This window comes from Hirundo rustica, chromosome 8, assembly GCF_015227805.2.
Source record: "Hirundo rustica isolate bHirRus1 chromosome 8, bHirRus1.pri.v3, whole genome shotgun sequence".
In the NCBI taxonomy this organism is placed as follows: domain Eukaryota; kingdom Metazoa; phylum Chordata; class Aves; order Passeriformes; family Hirundinidae; genus Hirundo; species Hirundo rustica.
This window is the reverse complement of record NC_053457.1, coordinates 23,220,599-23,235,883: the sequence shown is the minus strand read 5'-3', so window position 1 is coordinate 23,235,883 and position 15,285 is coordinate 23,220,599. Positions and strand designations below refer to the sequence as shown.

General features: G+C 50.2%; 1 protein-coding gene across 3 annotated transcripts; it reads right to left on the bottom strand.

Moving 5' to 3' along the window:
* Positions 1–450: 450 nt before the first annotated feature.
* MFSD13A (major facilitator superfamily domain containing 13A) lies at positions 451–13,957 on the bottom strand. 3 transcript variants are annotated; one of them, XM_040071982.2, is made up of 9 exons: positions 13,876–13,957; positions 7,898–8,166; positions 7,381–7,460; positions 6,112–6,561; positions 5,146–5,263; positions 4,095–4,191; positions 3,193–3,364; positions 2,443–2,636; positions 451–2,233 (listed from the first exon to the last, which is right to left on the bottom strand). In XM_040071982.2, the coding sequence occupies exons 2-9, from the start codon at positions 8,060–8,062 to the stop codon at positions 1,980–1,982; spliced, it is 1,530 nt and encodes a 509-aa protein (XP_039927916.1). In that variant the 5' UTR covers positions 8,063–8,166; positions 13,876–13,957; the 3' UTR covers positions 451–1,979. The 3 variants fall into 3 exon arrangements, with proteins under 3 accessions (XP_039927916.1, XP_039927918.1, XP_039927917.1); XM_040071984.1 differs by having other exon boundaries at positions 6,415–6,561; XM_040071983.2 differs by having other exon boundaries at positions 13,764–13,886.
* Positions 13,958–15,285: the final 1,328 nt, after the last annotated feature.

Here is a 15,285-nt window from a genome sequence, read left to right as displayed (position 1 = left end):
TACACACCTGAGACTTCTGCCACTGCAGACAGATGAAAGGCTGGAACAGGGCATCCTGCGCTGAGCAAGGGTGATGCCAATGCTGTTGTGAGAAGAGCTGGTGCCAGCCCAGGTGTTTGCAGAGAGCAGTGCTCTCTGCTCACTGGGTGGGCCCTGGGAAGGTGGCATAATGCCCAGTGCTATGACTGGTCCATATTGTCCCCAACAGCCACTGGTGCTGGAAGAGGACAGACCTAACTCAGGGGCCTTCCAAAACTGCAGGGGTAAGTCATGCCTCCCTTTAAAGGCAGATGATCCTCTCTGCCCCCTGCAGAAACAGCCAAGCCTCAGTGCAGTTTTGTGGAGATGGAGCTGTCCCCTTGTCTCCACCCAGCCAGATCCGTGTCCCCACAGCACCACATCCACCTGGCCAGGTTGGAGCCACTGGCTAGAAGGAAAACTATCAAGCCATTCAGAAAAAGATCATCTTTAATTTATGAAATGGAGAATCATCCTCAAACCTGGTTAGAAGTTCCACAAATAACTTATGATTGAACCATTAAGAACTACAGCAGCCTCACGGCAGGAATGTCTTGGTCCAAGACAGAAGGCAGCCATGTCCTGAGGCAAGATGGCAGGCTGGTGGGCTGAGACCCCAGAGGGAACCTGGCACTAAGCAAAGAACGTGCAAGAGCTTCCAAACACTGCCTGCCAAGCCCCCCTCCTGCAGCAGGTGGGCACAGGCTTTGGCACATCCCTTCTGCCTGCCCCCAGACACATCACAGGGACTGAGGAGTCACTCCCTTGCCTCAGGGACCCCCGTGGTGACTACCTGTCCATCTGCTACCAGCCAAAAACAGAGACCTAAGCACCTGCTCTCCTTGGATCCCTGGCTCAGCAGCCAGGAAATAATCTAACTTGGTCACTGTTTCAAGCACAGAGGAGCTGAGGTGTCTGCTCCTCCCCACAGGGGTGAAATCCCAACCGTCTGACTGCCCAGTCCTGTGTCAGATAGGCTCCAAAGAGGAAATGAAGGCACAAAAGCAAGACCTGGTGTCCTCCAGGCTGTGCTCTCCTGCAAGAGGGAAGGGTGCCAGGCTGCCTCACCATGTCACCTGGGATTGCCCTGGGCAGGGAGGCACTTCCAGCATCTGGATTAGGGGTTGGTTCTCTGACCTTGCCCAGAATGGGAGGGGGCTCATGGTACTGTTGTGTGACAGCATTGAGTATAAGGGGCTGTGGAGAGGAGAGGAGGGATAAACACATGCAATGAGATGCCCAGTGAAATGATACAGCTCAATTCAAGCCCGGTACCTTTCCCAGGCCAGCAACAACTCCCTCTACAAGGCCACAGAGGAGGGAACCTCAGCATAAAACAGTACACCCAGCATATCCTGGCTGTGCAGGATATTGTCCTGGGAACAACAAATGCTTAAGAGTGGATTTGGTCCAAGAACCACAGCAGTGCAAGTGGGAGGCTTGTACCAGTTACTGGGAAAGGCCTTCAAGGTCCTCTCACCCCTGCTCCTGTTTGGCAATCATTCCCCTGGTCACTTGGTCCCTCAGGAGCTTCTCACTCCACTCCCAAGACTGCAAGGCTCTAGTGAGGAAGGATTCCCTGTGCAGCCTCCTCCTGCTCAGCTGAAGAGTCTGTGGCTCCCCAGAGCTCTGCCCAACACAGAGAAGTGCATTGGGGATGTGTCTGTTTCAAATACTTGCAACCCAGCACCTCTTTGGTGGAATGAGCAGCTCTCTGCTCCCTGGGACAGGCTGGGATAAAATGTTCTTGCTCCTGAGATGAAGCCATCTATCTCAGGCCCCTCACATGCTGAACCTCTCTGCCTTCCCCAGTGACCACTACCTGGAATGAGTAAACATTGGTATCACAGCATTTCACAGCTGAACCGTGAACATCAGACTCTCTCAGCCCACATCCCTGCCCTTTGCCTGCCCTCCAGCACCAGCCTGGGACCAGTAGCATCCTGGGGGCTCAGGCACCCTTAGATTGTTTTGACCTCTGGTGCTTGGCCTTGTGTCAGGCTCTGCCGCTGAGCCTTCACCATCTGCAGCCGCTTCCCATGCAGGCTGAACTGTGACCAGCTGAGGAGCTGCAGCAGGGCGCATGTGATGGGCACAAAGACGAGGAGGTAAAAGCAGCCCTGGCGAAGAGTTGGCTCCAAGGCCGCGGCAGACTCCAGCTTCGGCTGGGCACTCACCACGTTGTTCAGGGGATTGCGCTGGAAGATGTCATAGCCTGGTGCCAGAAAAGAGCTCATGAGAATGGGGCAGTGGGGATGGACCTTCGTCCATTCTGAGTGACCAGCCGTGGAGATGCAGAAACCAGGCACAGGTTAGCAATTGAAGAGCCCTCTGCACCCACCCAGGGCACAGCACAGGTGCCAGACACTGAACTCACAGGTCTGCCCCGTTCTGCTCCAGCGCCTTCCCCAGGAGCATCCTTACCTGTGTACGCACACAGCAGCCAGGTGCCGATCAGGGGGGCGAAGGTCTGGCCCGGCTTGGTGACCAGAGCCACCATCCCGAAGAGCAGGGCTGAGGCTGCCTGCTTCCTACGGTTCAGGACTAGGTCCTCATCCACTAAGTCAGTGACCACCAGGTTGAGTAACTTACAGGTCCCTTCTGTGAACACACGGTTGCTGCAGAACAACAGGGAAAGCACTCAATAGGGCTATCAAGAAATGACAGGAAAATGTGACAGATCAGAAACAAATGGCAGGGTAAAAAATGTTTCCCCACACTTGAAATAAGAATTTCAGAAGCCCTGGTTAGAGGAGAGGAACACCACTATCAATAAGACTTTGTACCATGCAGTGGCACCTCAGATCAGTCCTGACGTGCCACACAGACAGGCCTGGGGACAGGACACACCTGGCCTGTGGCTCACAGGCACCTGCAGTGCACACTGAGGGCTGTGGAGGAGAGAAGCTCTCAGCAACTGCCAAAGGCAGGTACAGGATGCCACCAGCTCTGCTGGTCTGTGACCTCCTGAACATCACTGCCTCCCTCACTCTGCAGCAGGGCAGCCTGTGGATTCTGCAGTGACCTGACCCATGTGCTATCAGAGCTGGAAACCACATGGCTTATGTATGTTCCTGCCCCCTGTTCCCTGCCTTCCACTCCTTTTAAAACAGGGACAACTCATTTTGCTTCCCAGGATGCAGAGGGCAGGGGAAATGACTGCTGCTTGCCTACCTGGCAATGAAGATGCAGAGTAGATACACCTGATCAGGTCCTGCCAGGAGCATGACAACACTCAGAGCCAGCTTCAGGAAGAAGAGTCCTCGCACTACAGCATAAACCCCACAGCGGCGGCAGAGCGACAGGAAGTAGAGGTTGTTGAGATGGGGGGCAATGTAGGAAACACCTGAGCAGAGACAGAGGCACAAACAGCTTGATGGAGTTTCACTTTCCACCATGCCCCCAGACATGATACTGAGAGAGACAGCAAGGTTGGCTATTGCCAGCAGCACAATACAGAGTAGCCCCCCTCATATATAGAAGGCTGCAGCAGATTTATTCCATGGCTTTGTGTCACAGCACACACTTTCCTACAGAGGGAGACCTTCTTCCATCAACCTCATGGACAGGAAGGAAGAAAAGACTTGCCCAGTGTCATGCAGAGGCTGCAACTCAGCCCTGGAGCAGAAATGAGAGAGACAGGACTGCCTGACCAGACCTGGCCTGCACAGAACCTTTCGAGGGTAACTCTAGGACCAATGTCCACATATCTGTGGGAGCATGGAAATGATCCACATGCTGCAGAAGGGACAAAATTCAGGGCTGTGTTCTCTGCTCCATCCTGGGAACACCTATCTGCAGCCTCTAGTGCTGAGAGAAATACCTCTCCAGAGTCTGGTGTCCAGCACACTAGGCTTGTCCTTACTAGAAAAGGCACCAAGTTACTTCTGTGTCCAGGAAGGACAACTCAGAGGTCCCAGGGAAACAAGCGGGGTGCGTGCACATGTGAATCTTACAGCCCAGAGTCCTGCATGTGAGCACACCTCTTCCCAGATGGAGTTTGGGAGGAGCAGACCCAGACTCGGGCCAGGTCCTATGTAACTCAGCTGCTCCCTCCAGTCCCACCTGGAACTCACCAAGCAGGAAGGATCCAGTAGAGACAGAGATCTGGTCTGACAGCAGGTGCTCCAGGAACAGAGGGAAGAAGTTGCTGTTAAAATGGCAGTGAAAAACCTGTGAAGGCAGCATGCAGATGAGCTGGTCAGCAGGAACAGCAGTGAGAAAGAACAGAAAAAGCTAACAGCTCTCTGAGCTCTGTTGTCCTAGGAGCCCCATGCCAAAGGATCATGCAGGACAGACCTGGAGTACTTCAGCAGAGCAAGACCTTGGCTGTGCCATTTCCAACACCTGAGATTGCAGAGCTACAATGCCATCAGCCATGCCCACTGTGTGCCCGAAGTCAGCCCCACTGCCTGGCTGTACAGCACAGTGCTGCTGGGGCAGGCAGGGCCAGCAGCGATCAAGAGGCTTTGGAGGGGACAGCGGCATGGCGGGAGGGAGGAGGCAGCGGGCAGGAGGACATCGGCAAGGCAGTGAGGCTTGAACACAAAGATGCAGATCAGCATCAAGAGCCTGCCTGAGGGGAACTGAGGGATCCCCAGAGAGCCATGACTGCAGCACACAAAGCTGGGCAGGCTGCCGGCATTTGGTAGTCATCACTGAAGAGGATGAAGAACAGAAGTGGTAAAAGCCAGCTGGGAGATGGATCCAGCTGGACAGCAAGAACAGTGATGTGAGCCTCAGGAAAACGGAAAGGGAAAGGAGACTGTGCTGACAGCCACGCCAGCAAACAGCACTCCTGAACTCATCCCCTCTGTGAGCCAGGCCCTGTGCTTCTGCACTCCATATGAGCTGCACAGAGCTCAGACAGTCCCATAACCCAGCCTACACTGCAGAGAGAGGAAGGAGCACCCCACAGCTTGCTCAGGAAGTATCCTCAGTCACAAGCAGGGAGAGTGGCTACCAGCTGCTGAATCAGCCAGCATGTGCACGAGGCTCCAAGAGCAAGTGGGTGCTGGAGACATCTCTGCCCTTCCTGGGGAACTCACACAATGTTGAATCGCCCATCTCAAACAGCCAGAGCCAGCGCTCATCCTCCAAATCGCAGCATGTCACTTCTGTGCCTACCTGGATGAGATTCATGCAGACAAACCAAAGGAAGTTGCGATGCCGGGAGAGCTGCTGGAGATACTCTGCCAGGGTGATCCTCTTCTCCTGGGGGACGGAGAGTTTCTCAATGTACAGCCTAAAGGAAAAGGAGGGATAAAAAGCAACCATAAATCCCTCACACCAAGACAGAGTCCCCAGCTCTCCCCATGCAGAGCTGTCTCTCAGTTCCCATCCCAACCTTTTGTCTTCCTGGACCAATCAAAACAGTGGAGTCTACAACAATTGCTTATAGCTAGTAAGAAACACAGGCAACAAAGAATATGTGTCGTCTTAACAGAAAATTCACATTTCCCTACAGAAATGCATTCTCCTCTTATCAGCCATTCCACTATACATATGTTCCTCTTCCAGGTCCCTGCAGTTAGCTCACCTGGCAGATCTCATCAGGATCTGCTGCTACTACAGCATAATGTTGGCAGCTCGTAACAAGAGATGACAAGTGAGGCAGCCCAAGGAAGGAGCTGAACAGGGAATATCAGCTTGGTGTGGCCTACCAACAGCCCAGCCACTATCAGACAGCTGAAGTGAGTAACAGGGAGAGACAGTCACTTGTCCAACTCCGTAGGGCATGGGCAGCAATGTGGTCTCCTGCTCAAGCAGGAATGCTTTCACAAACTCTTTCTGACATTTTACCACTCACAGGCCTCACTGGGTGCTCTAGACTGAACTCATTTCGTGTTCCACACACTGGATGGCCATGTAGCAGGTTAGGCCTCTGCCTTCAGTTTGGACTAGGGCTGACACAAGACAGTTTTGTTCTATTTTCAGAGGAGCCAGTGTGGCAGCTTATCCTGAAAACTGTATCAACAGACAAGAACCAGAGATAATTAACAATTTTTGCCTCATCCTGGATCTTCTCACACATTTAGTTTGCTGCACATCTATACCAGGCCTTTGTCCCTGCTGAGAATTCGTGACCCTTACTCTTTCAGGGTTGATTCCTGGTCCCATTTCGCTTTCCCATCAGCCTGAAACCGCTGGCGGAGCAGCTGCGTGGACAGGGTGAAACCAACAATGGAGCAAAGGGCCAGCAGGATGCAAAATATGCGAAAGGAAAAGAAGTCCTCCTTGTTCCACACTGCATAGGACATGAAGACAGACAGGGAGCCTATGGCACTGAAGAGGGAGCAGTAGAAATTGAGGCTAGTCCTGTCTTTTGCTGAAACAGCCAGGTCTGCAAGCAAGGCATTGTGATGGAGGTCAACCATGGTGAGAAAGCTGTCGTACATGCAAAGGCAAAGGAGGAACTGCAAACCAGGATGAGCCCAGGCAACCCAGAAAGCCAGGAAAGAAATGGCAAAGAGGGGGCCATTGTGGCTTAGCGCTCTGAGCCTCTTCAGAACTACTTCAGGAGAGGAAATCTCTGCTCCTGCCCTGCAACAGAAGGAAAAAAAAATAAATTTTAGTTACCTGGACAAAACCCTGAGTGATCACACATACTCCCTCTCTAAGGAAGTCATGTAAGTGGCATAGACAAAAATAGAGCTTTTGCTTAAGTAACAACCACCCATATCAGATACCATCTCAGCTAATAGTGAATACACTGAAAATATGGGTTTAAGAAGGCCAAAAGAAAAGGGATTTTTTTTTTTTTTTTCCTCCAGAGCATTTCTCTCCCTGGCAGTGCTGTACTGTCTGCACTTTGCACAATGTAAATGATTTTCATGAGTTTGTACTAGTTGCAGGAAGCCACATCATGATCTTCATTAAAATGTTGACGTAAATATATGAGAAATGCTAATGGCCAACAATACAGAGCTGTCTTGCCTCAGCTCCCATCCTATAGAGTCTGGGAACAACTGGTCTGAGGCATTCCATGTGGAAATAGTTGTACTTTTCCCTCAACCTCCCAAACCATGTATAGACACTCTTTAACACCCCATTAAGAGGCTTGCTCATATAGCAGGGCTTGAGATTTTAGATGCCTGTGTTTGGGGCTCTGCACCACTCACAACTATTAAGATTGGGATCACATCCACCCAATAGGTGTGTGTGACTTTCTCTATACGTTCAAGTACTGAAACAATATTTATGAGCACTGAACTTCAAAGATGCCATGAAAAGGAGATATTTAAGAATTCCATGCCCAATACGCCATTCCCATGCCATCATTTTAAAGCTGCCAGTTTGACATCATCTTCCCCAGAGACTAAACAACTTCCAAGACTATTTTGGAAGCAGAACTTCACTTACTGCTGTGTGCTAAGGAACACTCGGTCACTCAGCCAGCCAAACAGAGGGTCATTGAGGCTGTTCCAGATCAGAAACACTGTCTAGGGAAGAAAACAGGACAGTGAAACAAAGCACAAGACAGCTCCGTTCTGTCACCAAAGCAAAGCAGTGCTGAGCCACCAGCAGGAAGTGTCTCAGCACACCTTCCCTGACCCATCACCGCTGTATGGTGCCCCTGTTTGGGGCTACTGGCAGTAAGGCCAGTGGTTTTCATTGCCTGTGAAACACCCTGACATCCCCAGAGGAAAGGCAGTCTTAAGAACTAAGTCTCTGCATTTTCTGTCCCAGCTTGTTCTATTTTTATATAAGTGGGAAAAACTGAAGAGCCTAAGTTAGCACTTGGAAGGCTCCCTTGCTCCCTCTCCTAAAGGGAACACTGCTGTTATAACTAACGGTTTTCACATTTATAGCAAGGAGCAGTCGTGGTTTCAGAGTTTCCTACTTAAAGGGCACAGAAGCTGATGGAAAAAAAACTAACCTCTCCTATCCAAAAGGACAGTTTATCAATCTTGTAAACGGAGACAAAGGTGTCCACATAGTACAGGAGGAACACGTTGTGCAAAATGGAAACAAAGAGCGACAGAGACCCGTAGATCACTGCAGTGGGCAAATGGAAAAGACAAGCCAGCAGTCGCAGCCCCATGTTGGTGCTGTCGGTGTTCAGCTCCTTCGATCACCTCCATTTCAGGTGAGATGTCTTCTCCCAACACCTACTACATCTTCGTTGGGGCCAATCCATTGTTGCTCCTGCAGGAGAGAAAAAAAATAAATAAAACAGAACGAAAACAGATTCATATTCTTAAATGAAGTAAAAGGTGAGTCAAGTTAATTGGTAAATCTTTGTCTGCAGAGATCAGAATTCATATTGTTTTGAGGAGCTGCTACAAAGTGGATTGGAGGGGATTTAAGAGACTAGAAGCTGTCTGCTGCACTAAAGCTGTTTCACTAAGCTGAAGCCAGGCTGTAGGCTCCTGGGGGTATGACTGTCTCCTCCTGAGCAGCTTGCCCTGTCCTTTACCCTGTAATGTTCTTTGTTATCCAGCAAGTAGACAATTAATCCAGCTCTTTAAAGGCAAGGTCACAGGAGGAATCAAGCTAGATATCTGCAAACAACAAAGCAGCCTTCAGAAAACACACCTAGTCACTGGTATTTTTAGGTACTAATGTAAATTTTTACCCAAATAAAAATGACAACAGCTGTGATGTAACCTCACATGTGCACAATGCTTTCCCCAGGCAGTCACAGCTGACAGCACCTGGGCTGGCTCAGACAGGAGTCTGAGCATTATGGCGAGCAGTGCTGCTGCTTTGTGGCATGAAAAGACACGACCAGGACATGACTGCAGCAGGCACGCTGCCATCATGCAATAAAAGTGACCAGAAGTGCCTCAGCAGTTGTCCGGCTTGTCTTGAAGTGGCCTAAATCTTAGGACCATAGTTTGAAATAAAGATGCTTTGGCTGGACAGCGATATACACAGAAATAGAACACGTGGACACAACAGCCTTAGATCAGAACAAGCTGCTGTAAGTTCACAAGGGGCTGAGTGTGAGAGGAGGACGCCTCACACCTGCACTGACTGCAGCTCACGGCCAGGAGGTGGGAGCAGAAATGTTCTCTTGTGCTTTTCAGGCTGAGCTCTCCCTCACACTAATGTTGCTACAGACACAAGGCACTTATGTTGAGACATAAGTGTCTCTTAAATCAGTATAAGCCAGCTCCTCCAGCCCATGCCGTCCTGAGAAGCCCTGTTCACACCACACACACAAGAAGGGTGACAACAAGGTTGTTATCATGGCACTGTCAAAAGCAAGATAAAGGGCCGTGTGTCACTCCTGTTTCAGCTCTCCAGGGTCTGCACTCACCCAGCTCAGACACATCATGGAGGCTTTGCAATGTGGGATAAGACTGAACACATAAGAAATAGGAACTCATGCACCACACCAGCCTCTTGGGTTTGTAACACCAGCTGCAGCAAGTCCAAGCAGGAAATCAAGCAGAAGAATAAACGTCTGGGTATGAAACCTGATGAAACGCCAGTCCCATTCAGCATTTCCCTGAAGCCATGAGTCTGACCACTTCTAGGCAAGATTAGAAAAGCAAAAATAACCATCTGTTCTGCCTAGGCCAAGGAATTCCTCATTACTAGTTCAGAAGAAGCAGGAACAGCATTTGTTCCAATCAATTACATCACTAGATTGAAACTGCACCTCAGTTCCACTCCCAGCCAAAGCACTAGACCTCAACTGGATCCAACTGCGGAGCCCTTGTGGAGCTCAGACATCATTCTGCATCCCTGCCAGGCCAAAATCCATGGCCAGAAAAAAGGAAGACACTGCTTGGAAGGGAATTCAGCCAGACAACAAACCTTTATAGATGTAATTAAAGACAGACAAGCCTCAAGGGGAAATTTCATTTTGTATGGTCAAGAATTGCAAACGAATCACGATGTGTAAAGGCAAAAGGTTAAGAAGAAGGGAGAGTTAAGACAACTGTCCCAGTGGTAAGTCCTCTGTCTCTCACCAAAAGCCTTCTGTGGAAGGCTGATTGAAGAGCAGATGAAGACACCAGAATGCTGGGCCCCTGCGTGGAACTGTCCAGACACAAGAACTGGGAACACTCACTGTAACTAGCAGGAAGTCAGTTTAAAGCACACAAAAAAATCTCTTTACCTGGCACGTCGTAAACACCTGACATTCACTACCAAAGGATATTAGAGAGCTGGGCAGCAGGTTCAAAAGATTAGACAAATTCACAGAAAACAGCTGTACACAAACAACTACTAAAGGGAACAAGGCAGGGAAATCCCCTCTAGCCACCCCAAGCCAGCTGCGCAGGCTGGGGTGGACAAGCGGAAAGGCCACAAAAGGTGCCCAGACTCATGTACTCTCCCCCTAAACAGCATCTCCTGCTGCCACCCTGGGGCAAGATATGGGGAGAGACAGACCAACAGTGTGACCCACTAGGGTGATTCATATCCTGGGCTTGCCTTTGCTATCCAAAACCTGTGTGAAAGCAGAGCCTGCTCAAGTCTTGGTCTTAGTGCTGCACTTCACACTGCCCCCATCCAAAAAGTGCTTCATTGAGCGCATGTTGCACAAACCACAACTGTTGAAGTTTTCAGAGACATCTTATTTTGTCATATAAATGCTACAACTCTGTTCAAAGAGAGTCAAGTTCCACTTCCTTTCTTTCTGCCCCCTCATCACTCCCTCACAGATGTGCAACCTCTCCAGCCAGCTGATATTTGCAAGTGATGTCACTTTTGCTAGGATAGCCATTAGGTCATTTGATGGATATTTTTTCCCTCCTCATCTGCAAATGTGCAGTTAAAAAGAAACAAATCACAGTAGTCTGTAAAAAGCAGATTTTACTTCTACACCCAAAGCACTGTGTTATTGCCACAGTGGTATTTTCATAACCTTTTCCTTGGGATGGAGAATTACTTATGGAGTATGTCAGAACTTTTCAACATGAGGCTGTAAGAAGTAATGGGAAAAGGAGCTGCAGGAGAGAATAGCTACCATTCATCCACGCTGAACCTCTAACACAGTCATAAAGCAACAAGCTCATAAATTAAAAAGCAGTGAGTCTTTATTTGAGAAACTTCCTCCTTCGCATTTGACATCTGGCTCCTGCCAGTGACGTCCACAGATCTTATCTTCCTGAGAAGGATGTTGGAATACTGGCTACCAGGAAAGCACTGCTTTTGTTTGAAAGTGCTGGCATGCAGCTGTGTCTGGAACACACCACATCTTGGGGCTGACACATCTGCTCTAACTTCCTAGCCAGCTCACAGCTGGATTCACAAGTCCTCATGTCCCATGGTGATTCGGCAATGCTCTGGCCTTCCAACAAGGCTCAGCTCCAGCCTTCCACAGCTGAAGCCACTTGTACTGAGCCAGCAGCACAGCCATACATGTGAATCTTGGCTCAAGCCAGCCTTTTAAGCAGGGCCAGATGATTTGTATCATCATCTGAAGTTGCCACTCAGCAACCTGAAACAGCCATCTGCAGACCTGACTGCAGTATCAGGGTGACTCTCGTATTCATTCTCCCTGCTGTGGGTAATGCAGGCTGGAATATCCCAAATGATACTTCAGGATATGTCTGTGCTTGCTTGAGCTGCCATTAAACTGCCTCTGCTGTGTATTCTGGGTTTTGAGGGGCTTAGTGAAAGAGGGCCAAATACACCAGCCCTGTAACTCTACAACTGCTACACAATAAATCCACCCAGCAGCTGGAAGAAACACTTGAGAGGAAACCCTGTTTTATAGACATTTGTCACAGCCAGACAGGACCAGGCTGCTGGTGGTCCAGCCCCATTCACAGGGAAGCTGCATCTGTGAAAGAGCTGATGCCCTGTGACCTGTCCCAGCAAATGCCTGGTGCTGGGCACATCAATTCCTCCCAGAGCCTGCAAGTGACAGTCATGGATGTCTTTGCCTGGTCAGGGTTATCTGTCAGTGATGAACCCATTTTGGGAGCACAGACCAGGTTCTGCACACTCCTTCCCTCCCACACATGGTACTCCAGGTACACCTCCCCAATACAACACATCTCAGAGGGTCCTCACCCCACAATGCTACCTGGATTCTGGCAGAACTCTGTTAGTAAAATGAGAAATCCCTCCACAGAGCTATTTGAATGAATTAAACCAAAAGAGCCCCCATTTAAACAAAAAAAGTACCTCTCAAAATCCTATTTCTATCCCAAGAAAGCTCCTTCCTAGATACACACTTCACAAAATTTAGGCTTCTCTGACTAAACTTTGATCTTGTGCACCCTTTTAGAGATGAATATAGCTCCAAGGCTCTCAGTTTCTCCACTCCACACTTCTCCTGAAACCCTCCTAACACCCTTGGATAACCCCTTCGTAACAAGGACTCTCAAGGGAACACTAAACACAGCCCTGCGTGAAACACGAGCGAACACCCCACCAGCAGGCTCCCAGCAGCCTGGTATCTGATGGGCGAAGCAATGAAACCTTTGGAACCACCGGGATCAGGTATGGAAACGTGACTGGAAGAGCTTATGAGGCCGTTTCCCAGTACTGTTTACCAATTCAACAATGACTGCATCATGAAGTTAAATAACACCCTTCTTATTACAAACAATCATGTGCTTCCGTCACTCCTGCTGAGTTCATACACACAAACACAACTGCCACACAGACAATTAACACCTTGAACCAGCTGCTGGCTTCCATGGAGTTGTGCTCCAGCTGAGCAATCTTGTTCAATCAGATCTCATTCCCTAACAAGAACACAAGATTTGTCAGTACAGAGATAACTGGGCACATCTCATAGCCTTGCAACATCCCGTGTCTAAAGAACTCACTGTTTTACAGTGGAAAGAAAGTGTTAGATATATTAAAAAAAACTTGTTCCTGATCATTTGCTGTCAATATAAGTGCTAATCCTGTAGTGGATCTCACAGCACTAGGAGGGGAACCATTGCCAGGTAATTCTGGCCTCAAATTACAAAACTACAAGAAAATTTGAAATCATTATTGAAAACAAGCCCCAAGAGTTGGCTCAAAGGAGCTACAAGAAGGGATTACTTCACACATACTGCCTGTTCTTTGTTAAGACTTAACAGGAAATTCCAGGTGAAAGCAACTTTTACCACTCTGCCAGGTGCAGCCACCAGGAATTTCTGCTACACAGCTTCCCGGGAACAGGAGTCTCTTCACCTATTCAAACCCCACAAAGCCACCGTCCCTCTGCAGGGCCCCAGTGCAGCCACAGGGCCACATGCCACTGACTGGGTCACCAGCTGCAGCTGCTGATGTCCCACGTGCAGAACAGGAGCACAGGGAGCCAGGCTGGAGATGGGGACGTCGCGACTTTGGACATGCCCAAGTAGCGCCCTGTGCCCATCCGCAGGGACCCTCCACGCTGAGGGGAGGCCTGGCAGCCCTGGCAGAGGCAGGCGAGGCCGCAGGCGCTGCTATCTTTCCCTGACAGGTTCTCCAGAGGCACTGCCATACTGCCCTGGTGGGCTCTCCCGCAGGCTCCATGGCAGCGGGTTGAAGCCCGGAAGGTGAGGGGAATGCGTAACAGGGACGCCAGAGACCCGCGGCACACTCCGGGAGAAGAGGGCAATGCCAGAGCCGCCTCTCCTTGCCGGCAGGCAGATCCTCATCGGCGCCAGAACTGAGCCCCCTGCCCACGGGCACGGCCACCAGGGAGCGACGGCACCCCCCGGCCCAAAGTGGCATCATCCACGGTAACAGAGGGAGGTACCCACCGGGGCTCTACCACTACAGGGAAGTGGGAACCCTCTACCCCGCAAAGGCGCCCCCACTGGGGGGTAGCGTCTCTCCCACCCTAACCGAAGCACCTTACTGAACAGACGAGGGGTCCACCACCCCACCACACTACGGGCAGGGAGACAAACCGGGGCCAGCGATGAGGCGGGAGAAACGCCCACCCGCCGCCTCGGTGCCTCCTACCTGCGTCCGGCACCGGCGCTCCCCCGCCGCTCCGCCGTCGCACGGCGCGGCCGCGCATACGCGCCCTGCCAGCCCCGCCCCGCCGCCATTTTGCGTCCTGGCAAGTGAAGCCACCGGCACCTCCCGGCAGCCATCGCGCGCGGGGTCACCCGGCTCCCTCATTTGCATGTCCCCGCCCCCAGCCGCACGGGCCTCTCTGGTCCGGCGCCGCCTCCATGGTACGTCCGCCCGTCGCCATGGAAACGCGGCCTGGCCGAGGACGCCGGCGCTTGGCGTCCGGGAATCGTGGAATCATCGTGGAATCATCAATATTGCACGAGATCTTCAAGTTTATCCAGTCAATCCTCCAGCTCAGCCCTTAAGCCACTAAACCATATCACCCAGTGTCAGATAAAGAGGCCACTTGAAAACTTCCAGCGATGGCAACTCCACCGCCTGGGCAACCATTTCCAGTGCCTGATCACTTGAACAGTGGGAAAAAAAACCCCCAAAATCTGATATTTAATCTGAATCTCCACTGTCCCAGCTTGAGGCCATTGCCTCTGTCCCTCTCACTGTAGGCACGGTAAAAGAGACCAGCCTCCACCTCATCACAATCTCCTGTCAGTGTTTGTAAAGAGAGATGACATCCCTTCCGAGCCTTCTCTTCTCCAAAGAACATTCTGTGGGCTGCAGAATGACACAGCAGAAACAAAAATATATACATGGCTACTTGGGCAGTAATCCAGCAAACAGCCTGTTTCTGGTCTTAGTAATCAGTGACTTACATTTCTCTCCCATAATTAATTTCCATCCATCCTGTGTATTTCAGAAAATAGGGACTATCATTGTCCATTATCATTTAAGATCTCTCTGTGGTCCTTTCTCTCAAAGAAGCAACTCCTATGTTCAGCATATGCATCACCTTCTGTCTCTCACTGCAACAGTTTTTTCCATGCAGCTGTTCTCAACTTTCACCAGGGGAAATTTTGCCACAAAAAATTGAGGCAAAAGCCAATTGCTATGTACAGAAAGGTATTATTGCACCCTATTACTGTCCAATGTTTTTGCACATTAGACTTACTAGTAGCTTCTTAAGCAGCTAGTTTTTATAAATTCCTAGAAGCCAGACAACTAATTGTAATAAACATGGTTTGTAATTAAAGAGTGATTTGTAGGTATTTAGCTTCAGCTATTGAGATCACCTGCAGCAGAGCAAGGCATAAGGCACTAATAAAAGAATCATTTAGTTTGGAAAAGACCTCTAAGATCACGGAATCACTAAGCATCCCAAAAGAGCTGCCCTGCTGCTCCTGTTGGGCTCGGTGATGATGAGCTGACCTTGCAGCGAAATCACCTATTTAAAACTCCTGTGGAGATTTCTGTCTGTAAAGGTCCACCACAGCGCAGCTGCTTACAATAGGTAGTGCT

Coding starts and splice junctions, on each gene's coding strand:
- MFSD13A (XM_040071982.2), bottom strand. CDS start 8,062: ATGGGGCTGCGACTGCTGGCTTGTCTTTTCCATTTGCCCACTGCAGTG. Junction 6,562..7,380: donor GTGTTCCTTAGCACACAGCA/GTAAGTGAAGTT, acceptor CTTCTGTTGCAG/GGCAGGAGCAGAGATTTCCT. Junction 2,637..3,192: donor CTCTGCATCTTCATTGCCAG/GTAGGCAAGCAG, acceptor GTTGTTCTGCAG/CAACCGTGTGTTCACAGAAG.